Genomic DNA, 23,471 nt, shown 5'->3' on the forward strand with positions numbered 1-23,471 from the left:
CTAGGCACAGCAGCAAGCACCAGAGGGCGCATCTGAGACCAGTCCTCAGTAAAACTGGCTGCAGAAATGGGGCTGGGGAGCAGTCAGGAATCCCCAACCCCGAGACAGGGGTCAGTGAGGAGAGAACATGAGGGCCTCACAGGGAACTCACTTCTGTCTGAGCAGACCAAGGGCAAGCGGGACTGATCCAGATTGCCTAGTTATGTCAGCCCAGCGGATCAAACATCATTTTCCAGCCTATCTAAGGCACAGGTGAGATCACGGTCATGGGATGTGACTGCTGGTCTCCTGGGGCTTGGTCCCATAGATGCAGTTATCACATCCCATGTAGCAAAAATATTCCAAAATGGCTACTCATATTGATGCATATTTGAAGGCATTTAATATATATTTGTGAGAGTGGCCAGGTTATTCTTTGAAAATATTTATAGGCTATTAGACAAAGCCCCCAAGCAGACGTGTGACATTTGTGACATTTCTTCTTCCTCCTCTTCTTCTTCTTCTTCTTCTTCTTCTTCTTCTTCTTCTTCTTCTTCTTCTTCTTCTTCTCCTTCTCCTTCTCCTTCTCCTTCTCCTTCTCCTTCTCCTTCTCCTTCTCCTTCTCCTTCTCCTTCTTCTTCTTCTTCTTCTTCTTCTTCTTCTTCTTCTTTTTCCCCTTCTTTCTCTTCCTCCCCTCCTCTTCTTCCTCCTCTTGCTCCTCTTCTTTTCTTCTTCTTTGTTTGAGACAGAATTTTTCTGTGCAGCTTCAGCTGTCCTGGGACACATTATGTAGACCAGGCTGGGCTCAAAATCAGAGGATCTGCCTGTCTCTGCCTCCTGAGTGCTGAGATTAAGTGAGCCATCACTGCCTAGCCTTTTCATTTTAGAGTTCATATTCTGGATATTTTAGGCAGAGTTTCCTAAAAATATATTTAAGGTTTAAGCATTTCTTTAAAGTATTGTGTAGTTCATTTTGCATTTGTGTTGTGTGGTTCAACACAAATAGGTTTCTTTACTGCAGAGCTTCTCAAGACCCCATGGATCCCCAAGCGGAAGGATGCAGGCTGTGTTTATCAAACTGTTTGACTGTGGAGCAGTTTGGGGAAAGGCTTTCATGACTACCTTGCCCAGGGCTGGGAGGGATGATGGTGAAAGCCAGCATCTCCATCTACAGAGTGCCTCTTCTGGTTTAGGGCAGTTGAATGACGGGAGGCTCAGGAAGTGTTCTCATTGCTGCCAGAAAGCACCACGGTGCACTAAGTACTTTAGAGCCATAGGAAACTCAGCAAAAATGTGAAGAACTTCATTCCTCTTCCAGAGCCATGCTTGCCCGTGGGAAAGTTATTCAGCCTTCTTCTGACCTCAGGCCCCAACTCCAGCCCCAGTGAAGAGAGAGAGAGAAAGCAAAGCATTTAGGGACGACATATACAGGGAAGGCTGCACTATTTCAGAACCACCTCTTCATCTAGTAAGGCGCCCAATATGCACTCCATGCACAACAAAACACAGGTAATTGCACATATATGTGCAATGAAAGTTTATGTGATGTGTATATTTAACAAACTCAAGGTAAACATAGTGGAGTGACAGAAATCCACTCAGCTTCTTCCTGGCTGGTCCTGGGACCTTCAGTCTCCAAGACAACACAGGGTCAGGGCCTTCAAAAATACTTGCAATTTTTCTCCTCACCACACTATGGCGCTGTGGACAGCCATTTCTACCAGGGAGCCCAAGGGCAGGTTCTCTGATCCTCATAGATTTACAAGTTGGGAAAGGGACCACTGCTTCTGTTTATTTGTTTGTTTGTTTGATTGGTTGTTGGTGGTGGTGGTGGTGTGGGTGTGTGCTTCTAAACTCGGACAAAGGATTTTCTCATCATGGTTTCAGGGGTGAGATCATAATGTTTAGCTCCAAAAGGAACTCCATGCCCCACCACTAACAAGACACCTTTCCCGGGGTGACCAGGGTGACCTCTGTCGGCATACCCTAAATGCGCGATAACTTTAATCTGCAGTGGGGTCTCCCTCCAGCAGGAGCTCAGATTTATTAAGCTCCACTGCCTGGACATTCAAGCCTTTCTGATCCCCTGATCAGGTGGCACAGTCACCAAGAGAACTGCCACAGAAGAGGAGGAAGTTGGGCAGGATTGATTAGCATTTATTAGGTCACGATTCCTCACCACAAGGTCTAGGACAAGTGACTTAACCTTAATGTGTCTGTGTTTTCTCGCCTGCAAAACTAGATAATATTAACTACCTCGCAAGAGTGGTGTGAGAGCTTGAGAAGGTTTAGAGAACATCACTTAGAACACATCATGACGGATAACAGCTAAAATTATCATTATTTCACGGCAAGTCTGCGGACTGGAGTGGGCTTCTGTTTGAGTCACCTTTCTGAATAGTTACATACCAAAAAAAAAAAAAACCCCAAAAAACAAAAAAAAATGCTAATGCATGCACTATTTATTTTAAAAATAAGTTCTCATGTTGAATCAATCATGAGAAATTGTGTTCCTAAAATTGTCATTAATACAAATAAACTTCTGCCCTCTGTCAGATCAAATATAAGCAATCAAGTCTCTATTTCAAAAAGTTAAAGACACAGAACAATCCTGGCAAGTATCTTGAACAATCTTTATGTGCCCAGCATGGTGTGAGGGACTTTAGCTTTAAAAGAAAAAGCTTTAGCCCTGCCCACTGGGATTCACGTCCTGAGTAAATTCTCAGATACTCAACCTGGACAGCACAGGCTGGGGCCTGGGAGCCCCACCAGGAGAGCTAGAATCTTGCCAAAGCTGACTCTTATTATATGTCAAAACTACCATTGGTGGGAGGCTCTAGAGGTCAGCTACAAAGAGCGGGAAGATAAGAATTTTAGTCCTGATGATTCATACGTCAGCTTCCACCTTCTAGCAAGTGTGAGACTCTGAGACTTTGGATCCTTGTTGGTTTGTTGCGGGAGGGTATAGAGGACACTCAAAAATCTGAGGTTGCCACCGGCTTCTCAGGCAGGGAGAGGACTGGCTCTTTTCTGCCAGATAGACAAGGCTGAACCACAGCCAAGACCTCGGGATGCCCCCACTCTCTCAATGCAGGTCGACTACTCACCCATCAGTAAACTCTGAGCATCGTCCTCAAAGAGTAGAACGAAGAACAGAGCTACGAGCACTCCAAGGACACTTACGAACACTGTGAACACACACGGGGACAGGGAGCAGGGCCAGAGAGGCAGGGCATAGTGCTCAAATCTGATATGCACAGCTGATGAGCTCTGGCAGCACTTAAACTCAACACAGACCAATTATTTCCTAAATAACAGTTTTCTAAAACCAGGGAATGGCTACGTGTAATTATGCCCCACCCTGGCAAACCCAGTTTTTGGCCTAATCCTCTTTCTTGGTTATTCAGACAGGATTTATGAAGCATCTATTACATACTAGGGACATGGCTCAGCTTGGCCAGGTACAGAGTGAGTTCCAGGACAGTGAAGGTTACACAGAGAAATCCTGTCTCCAAAAGCCAAAGGGGAAAGAAAAAGATAGAAAAAAGAAAAGAAAAGAAAAGAAAAAAAGAAGACACCTTGTAAGGTGCCATAGAGGAGAAAGCCAAGAGGGTTTGAGACCCATATGTCCTCCTGGACCCATGTGACCTGGGACAGGGAAGGGGAAGGTGACAACAGTCTGCGGGGCAGGAAGCTTTGAAATAGCTAACCCCCAGGGCTTTGTAATCAGGGTTATCTTTCATTCACCAGAGAGGGGCTTGGGCTAACTTGAGATAGTTGCTCCAACTCCTCCTGCTAGTTCGATTAGCTCCGTTAAACAATGGTATTACAGTTAAATGTGTCTCTGTATGGATATGTGCAGGTGGACACAGTGCTCTTGGAAGCAAAGGGACTCTGATCCTCTATAGTGAGTGTTACAGGCAGTTGTGAGCTCCTGGCTGCTGGAAACCCAGTCCTCTGTAAAAAGCAGTACCTGCTTTTAATCACAAAGCCATCTCTCTAAACCCCCTGTCCCAGTAGACTGTCTCAAGTTTTAGTTGTCAGGCCCTGGAAGGTAGCCTTGAGGAGATGATCTGAATTCTCAGAGGAAATGATATTAATGGCTGCCGTTATCTGCCAGGCCAAGTACCGGGTGCTTTGGAATGTGTTTGTACTCTTTTGGTTCTCATCTTAGGAACTATAAAGGATGTTTTCTGTCTCTCCAAATATGGAATTCTGACTCTAAGATGTATGTCACTTGACTATTGAGGAGTGAACCCTAGATTTGAGCTCAGACCAACAGTTCTCCAAATCCCCGCCCTCTTTCCTCTTGATTGTTTCTGGAGATAGGAGTACCACAAAGGCCTTTCCTTAGTGATATGTTCACTTTTCTCTACTTTTAGCAAAGTTCTGGGAACTCTTCTGCTGAGCTGACGGGCTCTCCGCCTCTGCCCACATCCCCCGCAGATCCGGGATCCTGCAAAAAGATCCAGTGAGGAACAAGAATTGGGCGCTGGGGGAATCTGGTCATGGAGGCTCGCAGCTAGAGCCAGGGGCAGTGCTGGCGGCCTTGGACTGCAGGAAGAGGCAAGACTCTCAGTCCAGGAGGACCAGGCAGGGAAGAGGGAGAAAGTGCTCAGATTGCTCAACACATGTCACCGCAGGCGCGACCACAGCAGATACCTGCTGTGCCTCTGCTAGCTGCTGCACTTGTCCAGAGCTATGACTCACATTAAGGAGTCCAAGCCAACCCAAAAAGGCAAAATGAAGCCTTAGCAACTCGCAGCACCCCAGAGTGCTAGCAATGTGACTTGTCCCCTTTGTCAGGACCACACAGAGCCCGTGCAGAGGCCTTTCAGAGGGCCTCACTCTGGGTCCAGCTCCACGAGGCACAATGAACAGTAACTTCTGCCGAGCTCTGGTGGACCGTGGGCCCCCGGGGGGCATGCAGCTAGGTGTCGTGGCCCCTGCTGGACAGACGCCGCTGGCAGCCACCGAACCCTTGAGCAACGTACCCTTTCTATTGTACCCCGGCCACTCCGAGCCGCCTTACTACGACGCCTACACTGGGGTGTTCCCCTACGTGCCCTTTCCCGGCGCCTTCGGGGTTTACGACTACCCGTTCGAGCCTGCCTTCATCCAGAAGCGCAACGAGCGAGAGCGGCAGCGCGTCAAGTGCGTGAATGAGGGCTACGCGCGCCTCCGCGGCCACCTCCCCGGCGCCCTGACTGAGAAGCGGCTCAGCAAGGTGGAGACACTGCGCGCCGCCATCCGCTACATCAAGTACCTGCAGGAGCTGTTGAGCGCCACCCCCGACGGCGCGCCACCTCCCGCCACCTCCCCGCCGCCCGCCCACACGGGCCACAGCAACGTGCCGCAGCCCTCTTCCTTGGTGGCCGAGTCCAGTGGATCCCCCTTTTCCTCGTCGCCTTTTTTGGAGTCGGAGGAACCCAGCCTTTGATCTGGCCAGAGGCCTGGACTTGCCCCTCTAGGGAACAGCTTTGGGGGCTTCTGGGTCATCTGTGCGGGACAAAGAACAGTGGTGTTCGAGGTCTGTGATCCCACCTCCACCCACTTGAGCCAGATGTGAGGGCCTGGGGTAGAGATGGCGAGATACGGATCCCAGGAGCTGATGTCTGCGGTGAGGAGCAGAGCCCTGGACAGCTCCTGGACCAGCCTCAGCGAAGCTCTGCTGTCCACCACACCAAGTCCCCTGGAAGTCAGCCACACTTTCTGTTATGCCTGAACCTTCCACAAGATGGCCTCAAATACTAGCGAGGAGCTTGATGGCCTCTAAAGAGCAGGAATTCTGAGGGAGGGACGAGGGAAGTGAAGACAGGCAGCTGCTTGCATTCAGCACCCTGGAGCTGACAGACTTAGGGGAAGTGTGTGTGTGTGTGTGTGTGTGTGTGTGTGTGTGTGTGTGTGTGAGAGAGAGAGAGAGAGAGAGAGAGAGAGAGAGAGAGAGAGAGAGAGAGAGAGAGAGAGGGAGGGAGAGGTCGCTGGTGCCCATTGGCTTCCTTGACAGCGAGTGATCACCTCCCCTCTCCCACCCTTCAGTCTCTTCTGGACTTAACGCCTCCCCCACCCCAAGACTTGTAAGCTTCTAGGGTCCACTGACATTGTGTTTACATCAAGGACTAAATAAAAAGGGATTGTTGAATTTTGTGATTCCTGAATTATTGTCTATGCCCACCCTCCACCTTGCAATGTTTGCTAGCTGGTGCAGTCACCTAACATTTCCAGAGAGATTAGTGTGTATGCTGAGACTGAATATGGGAGAGGCCAGGGTTCTAGGGAGAAAGCACACAGACATTGTCTAGTGAGGGATTGGAGGACCAGGGGCCCTGTGAGAGCAGTGCACATTCAAGGTTGCCTGGAGCCTTTCCCTCTGGTAGGAGAGGGGCTCCATATTTGCCAGAAGAAGGCATTGGGGGCGGCAAGTGTGAGAGGGTCCTGGGCAGATCCTGACAGACACTGAGACTGGTGTGAGTGGAGCTATGCTGAGCTAGGCCACCACCCAACACATTCTCTGGACAGAGCCACGGAGTTGGGGTGGGGAGAAACTTAATCTCCATCTAAGGAACCTGTTTGGAGTTTGTGGCTCTACTCCACGGGTTCCTCTCCCTGACCCTCATTGCCCCAGCTGTGAAGCCTTCCTGTCTCCCACTGCCCCTACCCCGTCTCAAGCCTGGATATAATAAGTCACCCCTTTACACCCAGCCCTTGCCTCCTCGGGGGCAGATGGGGATGTCACCGGCTGGACTGGAAGGAATGACAGCTGCCTGGCCGCAGGAGCCTGGGCTGGGCAGCAGGGGCTAATTTTACTCGCTGGGAGCAGAGAGAGTAATCCTCCCGCCCCCACGCCCGACCCGTCTGCCTGCCTCAGCAGGATAGGCTCAGTCAGGTCCAGTCCCCAAGGTGGGGGCACTGGGGACACAGGGAGGAGAGGGCAGTGGGCTGGGGGAAGAGAGGGGTGTCAGGGAAAGCCATGGAGCCGCCCTCACCCCAGGACGAGGGCCTGAGGAAGAAGCAGCCGAAGAAACCTGTTCCTGAGATTCTGCCGAGGCCCCCGCGGGCCTTGTTCTGCCTGACTCTACAGAACCCCCTGAGGAAGGCCTGCATCAGCATCGTGGAATGGAAGTATCCTTTCTAGCACCTGAGCGAGATGGAGCAGGGAGTGGGTGGGAGGCAGAGGTGGAAGGTACGGGGTGGTCACAAAGCTTGGACTTTTAGCATCAGGGTGACCCAGGCTCTTGGGAAAGGGGTGAACCTACACCTAGACCAGCAAAAGGAACCTTTGCGAAAGCAGGAAGGGAGGTCTCCGCCACAATGGAAAGGGGCTTCTCGGAGCCTGAGGACAACTCTCGGGTCATAGGGGAGAGCCACTGAGCTATTGAGCATCTTGTGGAGGGCCTGTGTTCTTAGGAGTCTTTCTAAGTGTGTTCAGGTCTCTGTCATCATGGGGGTACCACCCAAGATTTTGAATAAGATGAAGGACGGAGCAGCTCCTGAGGAAATCCTCCACAGAGGGAGAGTGGAAAACGATTGACAGTCCAGGGACAACTTCCACTGGCTAGAGTCCCAGTTACAAATGGAACTGGAGAAGTGGATTCGAGGGGAGGCCTGCTCTTATTGGCTCCTGGATGCTGGCGAGCAAACTTGGATGTTTTAGCTCAGAAGTAGTACCCTGGGGGACAGGGACCTCAATCTCTCTCTAGGTTTGTTCTGGAAATAACAATGATAATATCTGGGCTATTTGGGGGGAGTAAGGAGGGGCTGCAGAGAGGAGGCCCGTGTTGAGTGGGTTCTGAGAGAGTCAGGAATATTTGAAATATTTTTGACGTGCTCTGGAGGAATGGGATTCCATCAGCTGTTCCTTGGGAAAATGGAGAATGAGGAGTAGCTGGAAGGATACGGGAGCCATGGAGAGACAGCGGGTCTGGAGTCGAGTCTGATCCGCATTGCTACACTCTGCCAGGCCACATCACGTCCAGCCCCCTTCCTCCTTGCCCTCTCTGGTGAGAGCAGCTTCCCCTGGCAGGGCATCCCTTTTCTTGAGCCCACTCTCTTACAGATCTATTCTGTGCTACTCCCCCCCTCATCCCCCATCTCTCTTCAAAAGCTGAAGCTTCTGGGATGAAAACAGGATTTTATCCAAATCTGTCTACATAGCGTGCCTTTCGCTCCCCACCCCGCCTATGCACCAAGGACTCTGCCTGGCTTTCCCTCCTCACATTTGCTTTCTAAATGACCAGCCAGTCAGGAAGGGTGGCACCCAGAGTGCCCTCATGAATTAGCTGCTGGAGGGGGGGAGTATGGGGGGGAGGTGTCCTGGGAGTGCAAGCCTGCACACATGAGTGTGTACACATAGTTCTGGGGCGTACGGGGGGAGGGTGTCCTGGGAGTGCAAGCCTGCACACATGAGTGTGTACACATAGTTCTGAAAATCTGGTTTTCCTCCCATTTCCCCCTCTCCCGATCCTACTCAGCCTGAACATAATCAAACTCCAACCCTACCCCCGAGCCACTTTGGGGTACAAGCCCCCCGCCACATGACTCTCTCTTAGCATTATAGTGACTATTCAGACTGGCCTTTAGGAATTTCATGCCCTCAACCCCACAGATCCCACAGATGGCTCCAGGGCTCTCCTTAACCCTGGTTGCAGACCCTTCGAGACCATCATCTTGCTCACCATCTTTGCCAACTGTGTGGCCCTGGCAGTGTACCTGCCCATGCCAGAGGATGACAACAACACTCTGAACCTCGGCCTGGTAAGCAAGCCTTCCCACCCTTCCTCTCAAGCTCTGCAGCTCCAGCCTGGGAGTCACTTGGTTTCTGTGGGAGATGCTGCTACCGTGGCTCCCTCACAGCGTAGACTGGCGTCCTCACTGCTGAGCTACTGAGTGGCCCCGAAGCTTCCCAGACTAAACGTGTTCAGCCCAATTCCATGATAGCTGTCAGACAATATTCACAGTGCCAAGCACCCAACAGGTGCAAACTCATGGCGCTTTCCCAAGAACTCTCAGAAGTGGTACCAAGACAGATGTGGAAGGCTGGGCCTCAGCAAGGTGAACCAGGGGTGCTGAGCATGAACCTCCTTCCCTGGATAGACTCCAGAAGGTTGCCTACACTGAGCTGCTAGGGGCATATGATATAGAAATCTGTAGAAAGGGCATTACAGGGCTACAGTGCCACTCTCTGCTGCCCCTTCACCAGCAACACAGCAAATTCTGCAGTGAGTGGTTTTCATCTTTGAATCATTGAATCTTTACAGTGATCTCTATGGTATAATATTAGTCTAAAAAATAGATAATAAATGAGATAGATAGATGAATAGATAGATGGATGGATAGATATAGGTAGATAGATAGATAGATAGATAGATAGATAAAAATAAAACAAAACCCTGGAATCTAGGTACATCATGCAGGGTAGCACCCATATAAGCTTCCAACAGGGCCTCATACCCTGGTCTTCCTGTCCAGGCCTCATACCCTGGTCTTACTGTCTTTGGAACTTGCTCTTAAGCACATTTAAAAAATATTTTTATTTATTCTTTGCCTACATGTGTGACTCTGAGTGGGTACTTATAATGTCCTCAGAGGCTAGAAGATGCCATTGGATTCCCTGGAGCTGGAGTTAAAGGCAGTTATGAGTTTCCCAATGTGGGTGCTGGGAACTGAACTCAGGTCCTTTGCAAGAGCAGTACTCACTCTTAACCACTGTGCCACCTCTCCAGCCCTTGGATCTTGATGTATCCTTAATGTATCCAGCCCCTTTCTGTTAGATGTATTCACAGGGTGGCACACTTCTAGAGAAGTCTACTAAGAAACAAATAGCTGACAGGGGATATGACTCAAGGGTGAGATACTTGCTCAGCATCCAGGAGCGCTCAGCTACCTCTCTACTAACACACACACACACCCACACACACACACACACACACACACACACCAGGACAGTTCAATGGAGTCCCATACTCCAGGGCTTTTCTCTGCACTGAAACCACAGAGTTTGGCGAGAGGAGGCCAATCTGCATATATCCAGGGCCAGAGTGCCTCTTTCTGCCTCTTCTCAGGCTGGTTTCCATGGCAATCTATTCTGAATTGGGGAGAAGCTGGGTGCTAAATGTGTGCTTGCTGGAAATGGAAATAACAGAGTTCCTGGAATGGAAGGGGAGTGGGACTCAACGAAGGCAGGGCAGTGCAGCTTCTGCTGTCAGAGATGCTGCTGTGTGCCACTGGGGTCTTCTACAAAAGAAGCTCAATTACCCGTGTCCATGGACTTAGGGAGAACTCTTGGCCCACCCTCTGCTTCATGACTTCATAATTTAATTCCATGTGCACTTTAAGAAACTGAATGCTTTTGGTAGTGTGTGCTTATGATCCTAGCCCTGGGAAGGTGGAGACAAAAGGATCCCCAGGGCTCACTGGCCAGCTTTCCCAGTGGAATCAGTGAACCCTAGTTCCTAGTGAAAGACTCTAGCTCAAAAATCAAGGCGAACAGCTCCTGGAGAATGATATCTCCCCAGGTTGTCCTCTGGCCTCCACATGCATGTACACACATGTACACATGCACCTACACTTGCATGAACATGTACATACCCACATGAGCACTTATGTGTGTGTGCATGAACACACACACACACACACACACACACACACACACACAGAGTTCACTATTTTGCAAGAAGCTGCCTGCTTTTAAGAATATCAAATCACACCTTAGCGGTTATATGACCTTTCAGCTTGAAAACAGAATGGTTTACTGCATAGTACTGCAGCCTGGAGCTGCAGAGCTTCAGTCAAACCTGAAGCTCAGAGACCATTCCATACCATAGCGAGTGCCCTAGAAGAGGGCAAGCTGGCCAGCATCACCAGGCAAGTCAGCACTCCAGGGCATACTAACCACCTGGGAAGATCTATAATCTAACTATCTATTGTGAAGTCCCAAGAGAAGAGGACACACTCAGGGTCAAAGGCTGCTTTTGCCTAAGGCTCCCTCAGCATCCTGAGGCCTCCTCAGCATCCTGGGGTTCCCTTAAGCATCCTGGGGACCCATCAGCACCACTTTTCTGTCACGATTCATCTCCCCAACACCCAGAAGAGAGTGATGGGCAGAGACAGAACAGAAGGCAAGTGGACTAAGCATTTATCTCTCCCTTATCCTTACGGTTACTTTGAGCCTACAGAAAGTTGGCAATATTCCAGTTGTCGACAACACTCATCTTTTAAAGGGGGGAGACTTTAGGATGAAATCTCAATTAGTTTCTTATTAATTTTATAAATATATATTCAGTGCCTGGAAATACTCCCCAGATGTCATTGTGAACCAAGAGAACAGTTCCCATCTTCACAGAGCTCAGTTAATTAAGCCAATTAAGCAACTAATTACAATTTAACCAGTTAAATGTGTACTTAAAAATGAAATGAGCAACATGTGAGGCCTGATGAAGAGAAGGTAAACTAGTCTTGGGGTCAGGGAAGCTCACCAAAAGTTAGAATATTTAACCCAAGGCCTGACGGATGCAGGCAGGACCAGCCAGCCTTGTGGCTATGTATCCATACCAGCCCTTGGAATGTGTACTCTGGGGCATGACATTTACATTTTCTTCTCATCTCTGAATTGTGCTTTGTAATTAGAGTCCCCTGGGACAGTGACCCTGGCAGCTTGACCCCACAGACTGTTGAATCCTGCCACCTTTTCACTCAAAGCACAGGCGCTTAGATCTTCCCTCCCTGGGGCCCTGGACTCCCTGGCAGAACCTGGGAGTGGGAAGGATGGTATAGATGTCCCCACCTTGGTCTGGCCCTGCCATAGCCCACACAGTGGGCTGCTCTGCAGAGCTGAGAGTCTAAGTCCCAGCCCCCATCTGGGGACACTGGAGTGGAGGGCTAGATGCCTTTCAGTTTTGCTTGTTCACTATGGTTGTTTGCAGTAGCAGGTTTATGTGATGGAGATGTACCTGGCTCCCCTTTTTCATATCTAGCTGGGCCACAGGATGGTGACTGTTGGTGGTGAGGATAGTAGAAGAGACATTAGCAGAAGGTCTGACCTTACCCATACAATGGTCCAGTGACAGGTAACGACATAGCCATGGCCATTAAAGATGACGTGTAAAAAGATAGATTCTGTTTTGTTTTAGTAACTTTATTAGTGGGGGTTTCCTACTTTTTGAAAAAAAAATCTTCCATATCTTCCATTTTCACATGAATGGAGTCCCAACCTCTGTTCTCACTCCCAGTGGTACCCCAGTGTTTGCTGAGGGGAGAGGGGAGGGGTGGGCGTATGCGTTCCTGGTACTACAGGAAGGCTCAGCAGAAAGAGGGCTTGGGTTGAAGGAGTTACATGGGAAAAGGGGTTTTGCATTCTTAAAAATGTATTTATTTTTATTCCACGTGGAAATGGTTGTAAGCAGCCATGTGGATCCTGGGAATTGAACCCAGGTCCTCTAGAAGGACAGCTAGTGCTGTTAACTGCTGAGCCATCCCTCCACCCCACCAGGGTAGTATTTTCAAAAGCCTTTCAGACCCTCATGTGATGTGGGATGGGGTCTAGGAAAGGCACACAACGCTGCCCCTGCAGGAACTGAAACAGGCCCTGGGGATAGAGACGGATAAGAGGGTGGCCTTGAGAAAGATTTATGAATTGACCAGATGGGACTTGCTGACTAGTGAAGGTGACTCACGAAAGGGGGCTATAGAGACAGAGCTCAGGGAAGGCAAAAAATGGCACTGGGATTTCAGAGCAGGGGACAGACAGGTGGTAGTAACACTCAGAAAGGCAGCTTGGGGAATAAGGTAAGTTCAAAAGCAAACATTTGGGTTACAGGTGCCTGTGTCTACACCGTGGACAATTGGTTTTGCAGGGTGGAGTATTTGGTGACAAAGGTCTCCTGCTGTGGCATGTGCCAGACCGGCTAGGATGTGAGGCAGGAAAAAAAAAGGCTTCCTGTTAGTGCCTTGCACAAGCCAAGTCTGAGTGCTGCACCATGGCTATGACTGAGTGTCCTGGCCCTTGACTAAGGGGATGGGCTTCCACAGGCTGTCTCCTCCAAATCCTCTCCTACTCTCTCTCTCTTCTCTAGCATTCCATGAGAGTACCAGACCTGTATTTGGGCCTGAAGTATCCTTCTGCCTATTGTATATCAGCAGGGAAGCCACAGATCCCAAACAGAAGAGGAAACTGAAGCCCAGACAGGGCACGGAGTTATGGGAATACACAACAGACAAGGGGTAGCACATGGAGATGCATTCTTGGACATACTGTATGATTTCCACATTCCCCAGTAGCCTTGTTTGTGGTGGAATAACCTGGTATACTTGAGAGAGGCTTCTGTGTGGATGAGGATCTTCTGGCCTGTAGCACCTTGTACATCACCATTAGGAGCTGCATGTCGAGCGTCTCCATGCTCCTCAGAATGGGTGACCCAGCCAGGCAGGCCCTGGCCACTAGATCCTTAGGTTATTCTAGAATCCAAGGATATAATCTCCAGTGGCTGTGCCAAATGATTATGTCAGATAAAAAAAAAAAAAATCCTTCCTTCTGTTGAGAGAATGTAGTTCAATGATAATATGCTTGGCTAGTATCCATAAGGTCCTAGGTTCGATTCCTGGTAATGGGAAGAAATAAATCTATACCTGCTCACTTTAGCCCTTCATCTTTGAGGCCCCAGTGTGTCCGACCAGCCTTCCTAGTTCCCCATCATCACCATGGGCAACAGCAACACTGAGTGTTTTTGGAGGGCTCCATTCTATCCAGTGTGTCCAACCAGACTTCCTCATGGGCAACAGCAACACTGAGTGTTTGCGGAAGGCTCCATTCTATCCACTAGTGCGTATGCTTCCCAGTTAGCATCACCTCAGATGCAAAGAGGCTAAATCACTGCCTGGTCCAACTGGCTCTGGACCATGCCTGTGTCCTTTGCAGACCAGTCAGCGTTGGAAGAGAGAGGGCAGGGGAGGAAGCAATCAGAGCTCTGACCTCTCACTGTAATCCTGATTCTACTGACTGTGAAACTGTTGCTCAGGACAGAGAAGATGCTCGGAGTGTCCGATCTAACCTCTGGGACTGACTTGCCAGGAGAGAACCTTGCTGTGGGGGATAGGGCTGTGGCTGGCACAGCCCCAAACTCTCCTGTCTTGCCCCAAACCCAAGCTTTGAAAGAGGTCTGCCCCTGGCCTGGCTTCAAGGCACTTTTCAAGAGGGCTGTGGCTGTATTTCTGGCCAACCTTAAGGGACCCATGAAAACCATCCATGATGACCAGCATCCCTAATTACCAATTATAAACAGATTGCTTTTTCTATAATCTCTTCTTTCAAAGCAATCTCAGGTCAAAGTATGATGTTCACAGAGTGAGCCTTAACTGATTGAGAAAGAGCATGTGTCAGCGATGAATCCTCTCACGAGAATAAGCAGGAGGGTGAGGCTGGTTCACAGGGAGCTAGAGGAGGAGGGTTAATGAAGGACACAATAGGACTAGTGGCGTATACGCAGCCTATGGGCAAAAAAACTAACCTCGGGGGCTATGTCTCTACATAGTCCTTCTCTCAGGACCCAGTAGTGAGAATGAAACACAGGAACGTCCCTCAAGGCAGTGGTTTCCAAAGGAGGAACAAAACGAGTGTTCCAGGCCATCAAGGGACATTTGCAATGTCTAGAACCATGGAGTAGAGGAGTAGACGCACGTACGGGTATATATGTTTGCATGGTACAGGACAGTCATAATCATCTGACCCCATTGCCAGTTAGGCTGAGATTGAGAGACCCTGCCTTAGACAGTTAAATAACTCCTAAAATATTCCATTGTGGGTCTGACCAGATGGCTCAGTGAGTAGGGGTGCTTGCTGCCAGGCCTGCTGCCCCAAGTCAGATGGCCAGGACCCACCCACATGGTGAAAGGAGAGAATCAATTCCCACACGTTATCCTCTGGCCTCTACACTCATACAGTGGCACACTCACCCTCCTCCAATAACTAACTAACTAACAAAATAATACATGTTAAGAATTAGTAAAGTCCCACCTTGACATTACAATGGCCTGGCGCTCTGCTTCTAAGTTCTGGATGTTTTTCCTAACAGTCACAGGAGATACTGCCTCCTACATGGGCACTGTGAGTTACTCTCCAGACTGCCACCCGTTTAGTCCCTTCTCCACTCCAGATCAGCCTACCTTAAGCCATCACAGGACACTCCAGGCCTCTGCCACATTCCTGGGGTTCAGGTTGCCACCCAGCGTCCTCTGCAGGCTGGAGGCTAAGCCTCTGGCAGCCAGGGTATTTGTCTTTTTATAGGGCCCAGAATGTCCTGCTGAGGCCTGTAACCAGTGGCCCGCTCTGCTCCACCATCTGGGGAGGCTGGGCCTTTGTCAGGGCTCTGCTCTGGCCTGGCTTTCAGAGGGTCAGAACCAGGTTGTTCTAGAACAATCTGGGGATCTAGTGACCGGGTCACCCACTCTGAAGAACAGAGGGACCTTCAGCAGCAAGCTCCTGATGGTGCAAGAGAGCTCCCAATAAGGAACAATGAGAATAAAACAGATTCATGGTGTTTGCCCCACCCAGAGCTTACCCTCTCTCCACGGCAAGGGCTCAGGTCCCTTTCTGGACACTCTGTTCCCTGCCAAATCTGTCTCCCTCCCACCAGTGCAGCAGATGGGACTGAACAATAAAGCCTTGGGCGAGTCCCTGGTATGTGCTATACTCTGCAGCCTTTCTGGGGACGCCAGGGGAAGCCAAAGAGCTTTCAAGTCAGACAAGCCTGCACCTTTGTTAGCACGTCCCCTAAACTCAGTCTCCATTGCCCCTCCTGTAAGCAGGGGCGGGTACCTCCCCTTTCAGAACTGTTAGGTCTCTGTGAAGTGACCTCACACAAGCCTAGTACGTAGGTATTATACAATGAGCCCATTCCTTCCCTCCTCTGCTCTTCCAGCCCTGATAGCTCTCAGCCAAAGTCATGCTGTGCCCAGGCCAGCAGGGACAATGTACAGTTGTGGGCAGGATCCAACAAATGCATGTGGATGTCTCTCCCCCTCCACCGCGGCACGGTGGTTGAGACTGTGGGGTCCCCACTTATACTCTCTGCACATGTTTCAGTTCTGCCACTTGGCTGTGTGATTCTAGAAAGCAGCACATCGCCCTCTGTGCTTTGGCTTACTCATAAGCAGGGTGTGAGGGCGCTTACTGTGTAGGACTTCCATTACTGAAGATCTGGGGTGTGTGTGTGTGTGCGCGCGCACGCACGCGTGCATGTGTGTGTATGTATGTGTGTGTGTGGTGAGTGTGTGTGTATGTGTGTGTGTGTGTGTGTATGTGTGTGCGTGTGTATGTGTGTGTATGTATGTGTGGGGTGAGTGTGTGTGTATGTGTGTGTATGTGTGTGCGTGTGTATGTGTGTGTATGTATGTGTGGGGTGAGTGTGTGTGTATGTGCGTGTATATGTATGTGTGTGTATGTGTGTGTATGTGTTCGTGTGTGTATGTGTGAATGTGTAAGTGTATGTGTGTGTATGTGTGTGCATATGTGTGTGTATGTGGGTGTATATGTGTGTATGTGTGTTTGTATGTGTGTATGTGTGTGTATGTGTTTGTAGGTGTGTATGTATGTGTATATGTATGTATGTGTATGTATGTGTGTTTGTAGGTGTGTATGTGTGTGTGTGTATGTGTGTTTGTATGTGTGCATATGTGTGTATGTATGTGTGTTTGTATGTGTGTGTGGTTAGAACAGGTCCTGGCATGTGAGTGCTGCTTAACAGGCTCTGTTGTTATTCTCTTTATCACCCAAGACAGCCTAGTCCTCAGCCCTTCTAGGTTAGGCCTGCTGCTTCCCTGCCACGCTGCCCCCACCCGCACCCCACCCCCATCATTCAGCCTCGAGTTCATAGCTACAGGGTCCCAACATTTTTGCCCACTTGACCTGAAGAAACTAGTGTGGAGGAGGATGAAGACCCCGCCTCCCATGTAGACTGACATGAGTGACCCATCCAGGTCATGGCCATCTGAGCAAGGGTTCATCCAGATAAATATAGCAACTTCCCTCATCTTTCAACTGGTCATTGTCCATCACCTCCGAATAAGGGTGAGGGAGACTCCAGGACCAGAGAGATCAGTGGACAGGGTGGCTGAGCAGCAGCCCAGCAGGCTGGCTCACCAGAGAAGTCTTGGCAAGGGACAGGAGTGAGACAAAAGCCCAGGTCCCCTGCAGAACCTCTCTTTGCTTCTCTTCTTCCTGGGGGGAGAGGGGGGAAGCAAGAACATATCTTGCTTCTCTCATATAGGAAACAGGAAATATGGGGACTGCATCAGGACCCAGCCCCAGTTCACACTGTCTTCTTTCCCTGTGAGTTCGTTTGGGAACCTCCATTTGAGTTCTCGGAGCCCACTCCATGCCTCCCCTGAGCCTGGAGCGCAGAAATCACTGGCTGCAATTGTTCTTGGTGACTGTGACCTCCCCTCCCCCTGACCCCCTGTCTGTTCTGAGTTGTGCCTTTTCCAATGCTAAGGTCACAGGAGTCATGGACACTCGTTACTCTTACTAGGGCAGGAACCAGATCAAAATGGGATGGACTCCACTTTCAGGAGCCTTCAGAGCTTTGCCACTGTGAACCCCACTCTATTGACCTCTCATCCTGGGGTGAATCTCCAACCATAAGAAACCAATGCACAGTACCGTGCCACAGACATCTCCAACAACAATAAGCCATCCCCTGATGTCTGCTCCTAAAAGCAAGAAAGGGTGAAGCCAGGAGACAGGCAGCCATTACCATTATAGAAGTGTCTTGTGTTGGTCCCACCAGGCCTGCCCCCGAGTACCAGCTTGGAGAATCCAGGTGTAAAGGGATGTGTGGGGACACCCAGCTGACCCCTGCTGACCACTCAGCCTAAGTTCTACCTGGCACCAAATTCCCATGAGATAATTTCTTTGGTCTCCCTGAAGCAATCAGGCCCCACTGAGTGAACCCTGTGTGTCTAGCACCTCTGGCTCCTCTAAGCTTCCTGTCTGTGCAGATATTGTGCTTGCTTCCTAAGGAAGGAGCCCTCTCCACCTGATGCTGCATCTTAGCATCTCCCCAGAAGCTCCACTGGACTCTGTCGACTCCAGAACCCTTCATGGGGGACACGGAAGACCTTCCCTCAGACAGGAGGGCAGACCAGACCATGGTTCTTCAGGTGGGGCAAGGGAAGGAGAGATGGGGATAGCTGGCCGTGTGGCCCAGATAGGGAGACTATTCTGGGCAATTCCCTTTGCAGAGGAGTCTGGCTGGCTGCCATCATCTTCTCTCAAAGCCTCAGGCACGCCTGGGTGGGAGTCATCAGGGGAATAGAGGAGTGGGAGTCATCAGGGATAGAGGCAGTGCAAATGACATCATCGAGAACCTTGCTCTTTCTGACTGGGACTTTGGGAATGCCTGACTCTAGCATAACATGGCACAGATGCAAGGCCTGTGCTCAGATTTACATAGCAAGTGCATCCCTGAAAGCTCCGATAGAGGCCTTTCTGTGGGAGGACAAGACCCTCTTGCCTTTGGTACCTGGTGATGGAGCCATTCAGGTTTCTACCTCACAAGCAGCTTCCTAGTCTTCCCAAGAGCTCAGGAAGGCAGGAAGGCCAAGAGTCTGACCCAGGATCAAAGACTATCTCCCCTAGACTGGTATCAGAGCCTATTTGTTGCTTATGACTTCCAATCTGCTCTGCTGTGTGACATCACTTCACTTGTGCCACACGGGACTTGCTGTGTGCCTGAAAACCCACAGTGGTCATCTGCTTGCAGTTAGAAGCTGAGCATGGTTGTGGGCTTTTCACAAAGCTTTCTCAGAGCCCAGTGATCTCCTCTTGCCTCAGTGGTAGCAGCCATCTGCAGGCCACCTGAGTCATACTTTGTCTCTTAGACAGTAGGTCCTGAAACTGTCCAAAACCACACCTGTCAGGCACCTTTTCAGGTACCGCAGGGAACTGAGCCAAGAGTCCTATGTCAGGGGACAGTTAGGTGGATAAGCAGGTGGTTGGTAAATTAAGTCTTGAAGTCTGCTAAAAACCAAACCAAGCCAAAGTGATGTGTCATCAGATAGGAGCTAGGAAATAGGGATGGTAACCCAGAAGGGATCGATCACAAGCTGGGACCAGACAGAAAGAAGACAGGAGCAGCATTCCATGAAGAAGGAACAGCAAGGGTCTAAGCCCTGAGCCAAAATTTCTTTTAACTAGATATGAGGGGGGTGGGGAAAGCTAGCCCCAGCAGCAGGTAGAAGTATGCAGTCTTCAAACTCTACCTTTCCTGGTTCCTAGAACTCACCCCAAGAAGCCCCTCTATGAGAAACCCTAGCATCTTCCCCAAATCCTGATCCTAACAGGCAATGGTCCCTCTCACCTGTTCTTGTGGCCAAAGATACTTGACCTCGTATAGTCAGTAGACAGAGGAAGATGACATGGGTCCTAGGAGGCTGCAACTCAGCAGAGGCACTGGAAAGCAAACAGGGTCACAGGCAATACAGAGGACACCTCAGGCAGATTCTCCTGGGAGGCAGTCAGAGAAATCACATGATCATAGGTAAGTGAAGGCTCAGGATGTAAGTTATGCAGAGAATCTGAAAATCATCTCACTTGGCAGGTCAGGGTCCTGCGGGACAGTGGGGAGGCCAGCAGTCAAGGCCAGCGGTGTCGTTTGTAAGGGATCACCTACTCTATGGTTTTACCTGATAGACTACATCGATGTTGGTGACCAGGAGTAGTTGAAGTGACCAGGGTAGAGCGGGGCTAGGGGAGAAGGGAGCACGGAAGGGGACAAGTGACTGCAGATCAGGGAGAGTGAGCGGGCTGCTCTGCAGGCAGAAGCAGCTCCAACGGAGATGAGATGGATGGATCAGGCGGGAGCAACAGAAATGTCTGGATCTGATGGGATCCGAGGCCGGAAAGACCCTGCCTTGAGTAAATGGACACTATAGGCCAAGGCAGGGACATAGGAGGAAGAGTTGGTTCAAGGGAAAAGAGAGGTCCAGGCTCGAACATGTTGAGTTCCTGATGTGCCAGTCACTGATGTTGCCCAACCCAGCAGCTCTGTGAAGACCAATAGAGGACTGTGGGTGCCATGGTGCAAGCAGAACGACCCCTCCCCAAAGAGCAAGGCATGTAGAAGACCTGTAAGCTATGGGACTCTCCCTCTTACAGGATGCCACTTAATTCTCAGGACAGCTCTTGGAGGTGGGGGCACAATTATATCAGTTTTAAAATTATTTTATTTTACATGTATAGGTGTCTAACCTGTGTGTGTGTGTGTGTGTGTGTATACAATGTCCACTGAGGCCAGAAGAGGGCATTGAATCCCCTGGAACTGGAGTTATAGGTGCTCGTAAGCCACAATGTGAGTGCTAGGTATTGAACTGAGGTCCTCTGGAAGAACAGCCAGTGTTCTTAACCACCCCTGAATTAGCTGTTTTACACACAAGGAACTGAGACAGCCAGTGAGAATGTACACCATGTGTCTCCTGCCTTCCGTGATTGACAGCAGGCTCTCCCACACACAATGATGAAAATGCTTTAGAGAGACTATGACTTTGATTACAGGATGCCAGCCAGTCCCTGCCCAGGGGTTTAGTCTCAAGCTTAATAATAATTACCCAGGGATTGAATAGCCCTTGTTCCTCTGTGGGCCTCTAGAGAGGAGTGGGGCCAGCACAATGTAACCTTGATAATACTGTCCCTATGGAGCAAGAATGGAAATACCCCTGGTCTATGTCTACACAGTGAGGGTCATGCTGTGTGCACTCCAGAATTAGGTTGCAGAGTGGTAAACAGAGAGAGTTGGATCTTGGAGCTGATGGGCTATGAATCCCAAGTGACTCCACCTGTGGCCCACAGCCCCTACAAGCTTGCTCTGTGGCCAAGAGATAGACAGACAGACAGGAGCAGGTGCAGGCAGCTCTCTGGGTGACATGGCCAGTCGCCCAGCCTATGAGCACCACAACTATTTTGAGTCCTGCTTTTCCCTTCCCTCAACAAAACTTCTCCTGTCTGTCCCCTAGGGGTTGAATCAGGCTGAAAATTTACAAGCTGACTTAACTTCCCTCTCCTTACATGTGCCTTCCCCATGAGGGATGGACCTGATGCTTACTACACAGAGAGAAAACCACCCAGTTGATTTTCAGGGGACCCACCACAATGTCTTCACCCCATTTCTCTCAGTGGGGATGATAGACACACTGGCCCTGGCAACTCTCTTGTATAAAGCCAAGATTTGCCCCACAATCCCCCTGCCCCATGATGCTCAACCTGGGCCCTAGCAACAGCCCTGTTAATGGAATAGTATGGAGGTGCCTTCATATAGGTACACTATATTTTTGTAAAGAGAAAGCTTTGGGATTACAAACTGAGGAGCAGTTGGGAGGCAAGATTAAAAAGAACAGGTCTAGCTCAGATATGCCTCTGTTTCTCCTTCCACTTCTTCCAAGTCATTCCTGGGGTGGCCAGGTTCCCCATCTGGTTATGCCCACAATTAAGGATCCTGAATCATAATAAAAGGGGGGGGTCCCCGAGAGGCTCCTGGAGAGGCCCTCCCTAGCCCTGCGGTGCTTGACTGGGAATGGGTACTGGTGGGTAATAGTTATAGGGCTAGTGAGCTGTGGGTTACAGACCCCTTCTTGTTAAAAAAACAACTTTCTATGCACCAGTTAACCTCCTGCTGCCAGAGTACAGCCCTGATACTCCATCAGGGGGCTAGGATTGCGTGAGGAACCTGGAGAACCAGGACTATTGGATGCAGATGACTGCAAGAAAACCATTTGAGCCCGGAGCCCAGCCAGGAGGGAACTGTTTTCTCAGTTAGAAATAGCTCTTGCCCGGGCCCTGAGTAGGGGAAGGGTGACCTGGACAGGCTCAGGGTGACCCAGAGGATCAGGCTACAGAGCAGGGTATGGAAGACTCAGCAAGGCCATCTTCAGGAGGCTGAAACTTTGGCCACTCACCAACACTCACCCTCTTACACAGGGTACTCAGTTTTCTCAACCCCCTGCTGGGATGTGGCTGCCTGTAGTCAGCTGTAGTGGGTATGCAAAGGGAGATACCAGGAAAATAAACAAGAGTGAAGGACCCTGATTATCAAGGGAGGGTCATTTGGGGTGCTAAGTCTACCCTACTTTCTATCTTTAGTCCATTGGATGGTGGAAGAGAGAAAATATCTATACTGGAAGTCACCTGGGATCTGTTTTAGTTGAGTTTCTATTGCTGTGAGAAAACACTACCCCTAAGAGGGACTTGGAGAAGAAAGGGTTTCTCTTACATCTTACAACTGTCAGATCACACTCCATCACTGAAGGAAGTCAATAAAGGAGCTTAGAGTGGGATCCTGGAGGCAGGAAGCCATGGAGGACACTGCTTCTTGGCTTGCTCCTCATGGCTTGCTCCTTATGGCTTGCTTGGCTTATATGGTCTTACACATCTCAGCCTCACCTGCTCACAGCTGGCACCACCCACAGTGAGCTGGGCCTTCTCACATTCGTGAAGAAAATGCCTGATAAGATTGGCCAGTCTGTCAGGTATTTTCTTAATTGAGAGTCCCTTTCCCCAGATGATCCTAGCTTGCGTCAAGTAGCTAACATAGGATCATCCATTCATTCATCCAATTCAAGGTCCTGGAAGATGGGGGGAGGGGGAGGGGGAGAATGAGCGGAAATTTCACCCTATTGTGGAGTTCATATTCTGGTGTGAAAAGAGTTAAAGAACACAATAAAAATATATATGTGGCACTTCAGCTAGATATTAAGAAGACAACAGGAAGCTCTGAAGAAGAGCTGAAAGGTTGGACGTGGCTTAAACTGCACTTGGTTGCCAGGGAAGACCTCATTAATGGATCAGCTTATGGGTGAATTGTTGAAGGGAGTAGGGAGCTGGGGGGGGGGGCATCTAGGAGTAGCAGAAGCTGGTGGCTGGAGTGCAGATCAAGGCTAGAGCAAGGGACCACTAAGAATGTGCAGCAGGAAGGTGTGACCATGTTTGTCCCCACCTTCTTCCCTCCAGGAGAAACTGGAGTACTTCTTCCTCATTGTCTTCTCCATTGAAGCCGCCATGAAGATCATAGCCTACGGCTTCCTATTCCATCAGGATGCATACCTGCGCAGTGGCTGGAACGTTCTGGACTTCATCATTGTCTTTCTGGGGTAAGAGCTGGCTCAGGGTTGGGGACCAGAGTCAGATTCGCCCTGAGGACTCTGCCCACAGGCACTACCAGCAGCCCAGAGGCAAGATGAGACCTCAGTGTTGTGCTAGCCATCCTAGGCTGTGGTCAATGTTGGTGGGACATGAACCAGTGACCCCAATACCTACCTGCAGGTCACAAATCCCATCATCACCCAGACACTGTAAGTTCCCTCATCTTCCCTCGCCACATGCAAGAGGACATGTGAGTGACTCCAGTGGTCACCATTGCCACTTGTACATTGGTTCCACAGACTTAGACTGTATACACAAGTATGGACATCTAGTAGCCTGCGTTAGTGAGCTAGGATGCCATAGACTCTGC

The 23,471-nt window shown here is 50.0% G+C and overlaps 2 protein-coding genes across 4 annotated transcripts in view; both read left to right on the forward strand.

Moving 5' to 3' along the window:
- The first annotated feature begins 4,852 nt into the window (after positions 1 to 4,852).
- Positions 4,853 to 5,419, forward strand: Ascl5 (achaete-scute family bHLH transcription factor 5). Its single transcript, NM_001270609.1, has one exon. It carries the CDS (start codon positions 4,853 to 4,855, stop codon positions 5,417 to 5,419), a length of 567 nt encoding a protein of 188 aa, NP_001257538.1.
- Positions 5,420 to 6,854: 1,435 nt separating this feature from the next.
- Positions 6,855 to 23,471, forward strand: part of Cacna1s (calcium channel, voltage-dependent, L type, alpha 1S subunit) — a 67,017-nt gene continuing 50,400 nt past the window's right edge. For 2 of the 3 annotated variants that reach the window (NM_001081023.2, NM_014193.3), the window contains exons 1-3: positions 6,860 to 7,101; positions 8,628 to 8,733; positions 22,970 to 23,109. In NM_001081023.2, the coding sequence (NP_001074492.1) occupies positions 6,950 to 7,101; positions 8,628 to 8,733; positions 22,970 to 23,109 (398 nt within the window). In that variant the 5' untranslated portion in view covers positions 6,860 to 6,949. Of the gene's footprint in view, positions 7,102 to 8,627; positions 8,734 to 22,969; positions 23,110 to 23,471 lie in introns of all 3 variants that reach the window. The other variant, XM_006529106.3, reaches the window with a different exon arrangement.

Source organism: Mus musculus, chromosome 1, assembly GCF_000001635.26.
Source record: "Mus musculus strain C57BL/6J chromosome 1, GRCm38.p6 C57BL/6J".
Classification (NCBI taxonomy): Eukaryota; Metazoa; Chordata; class Mammalia; order Rodentia; family Muridae; genus Mus; species Mus musculus.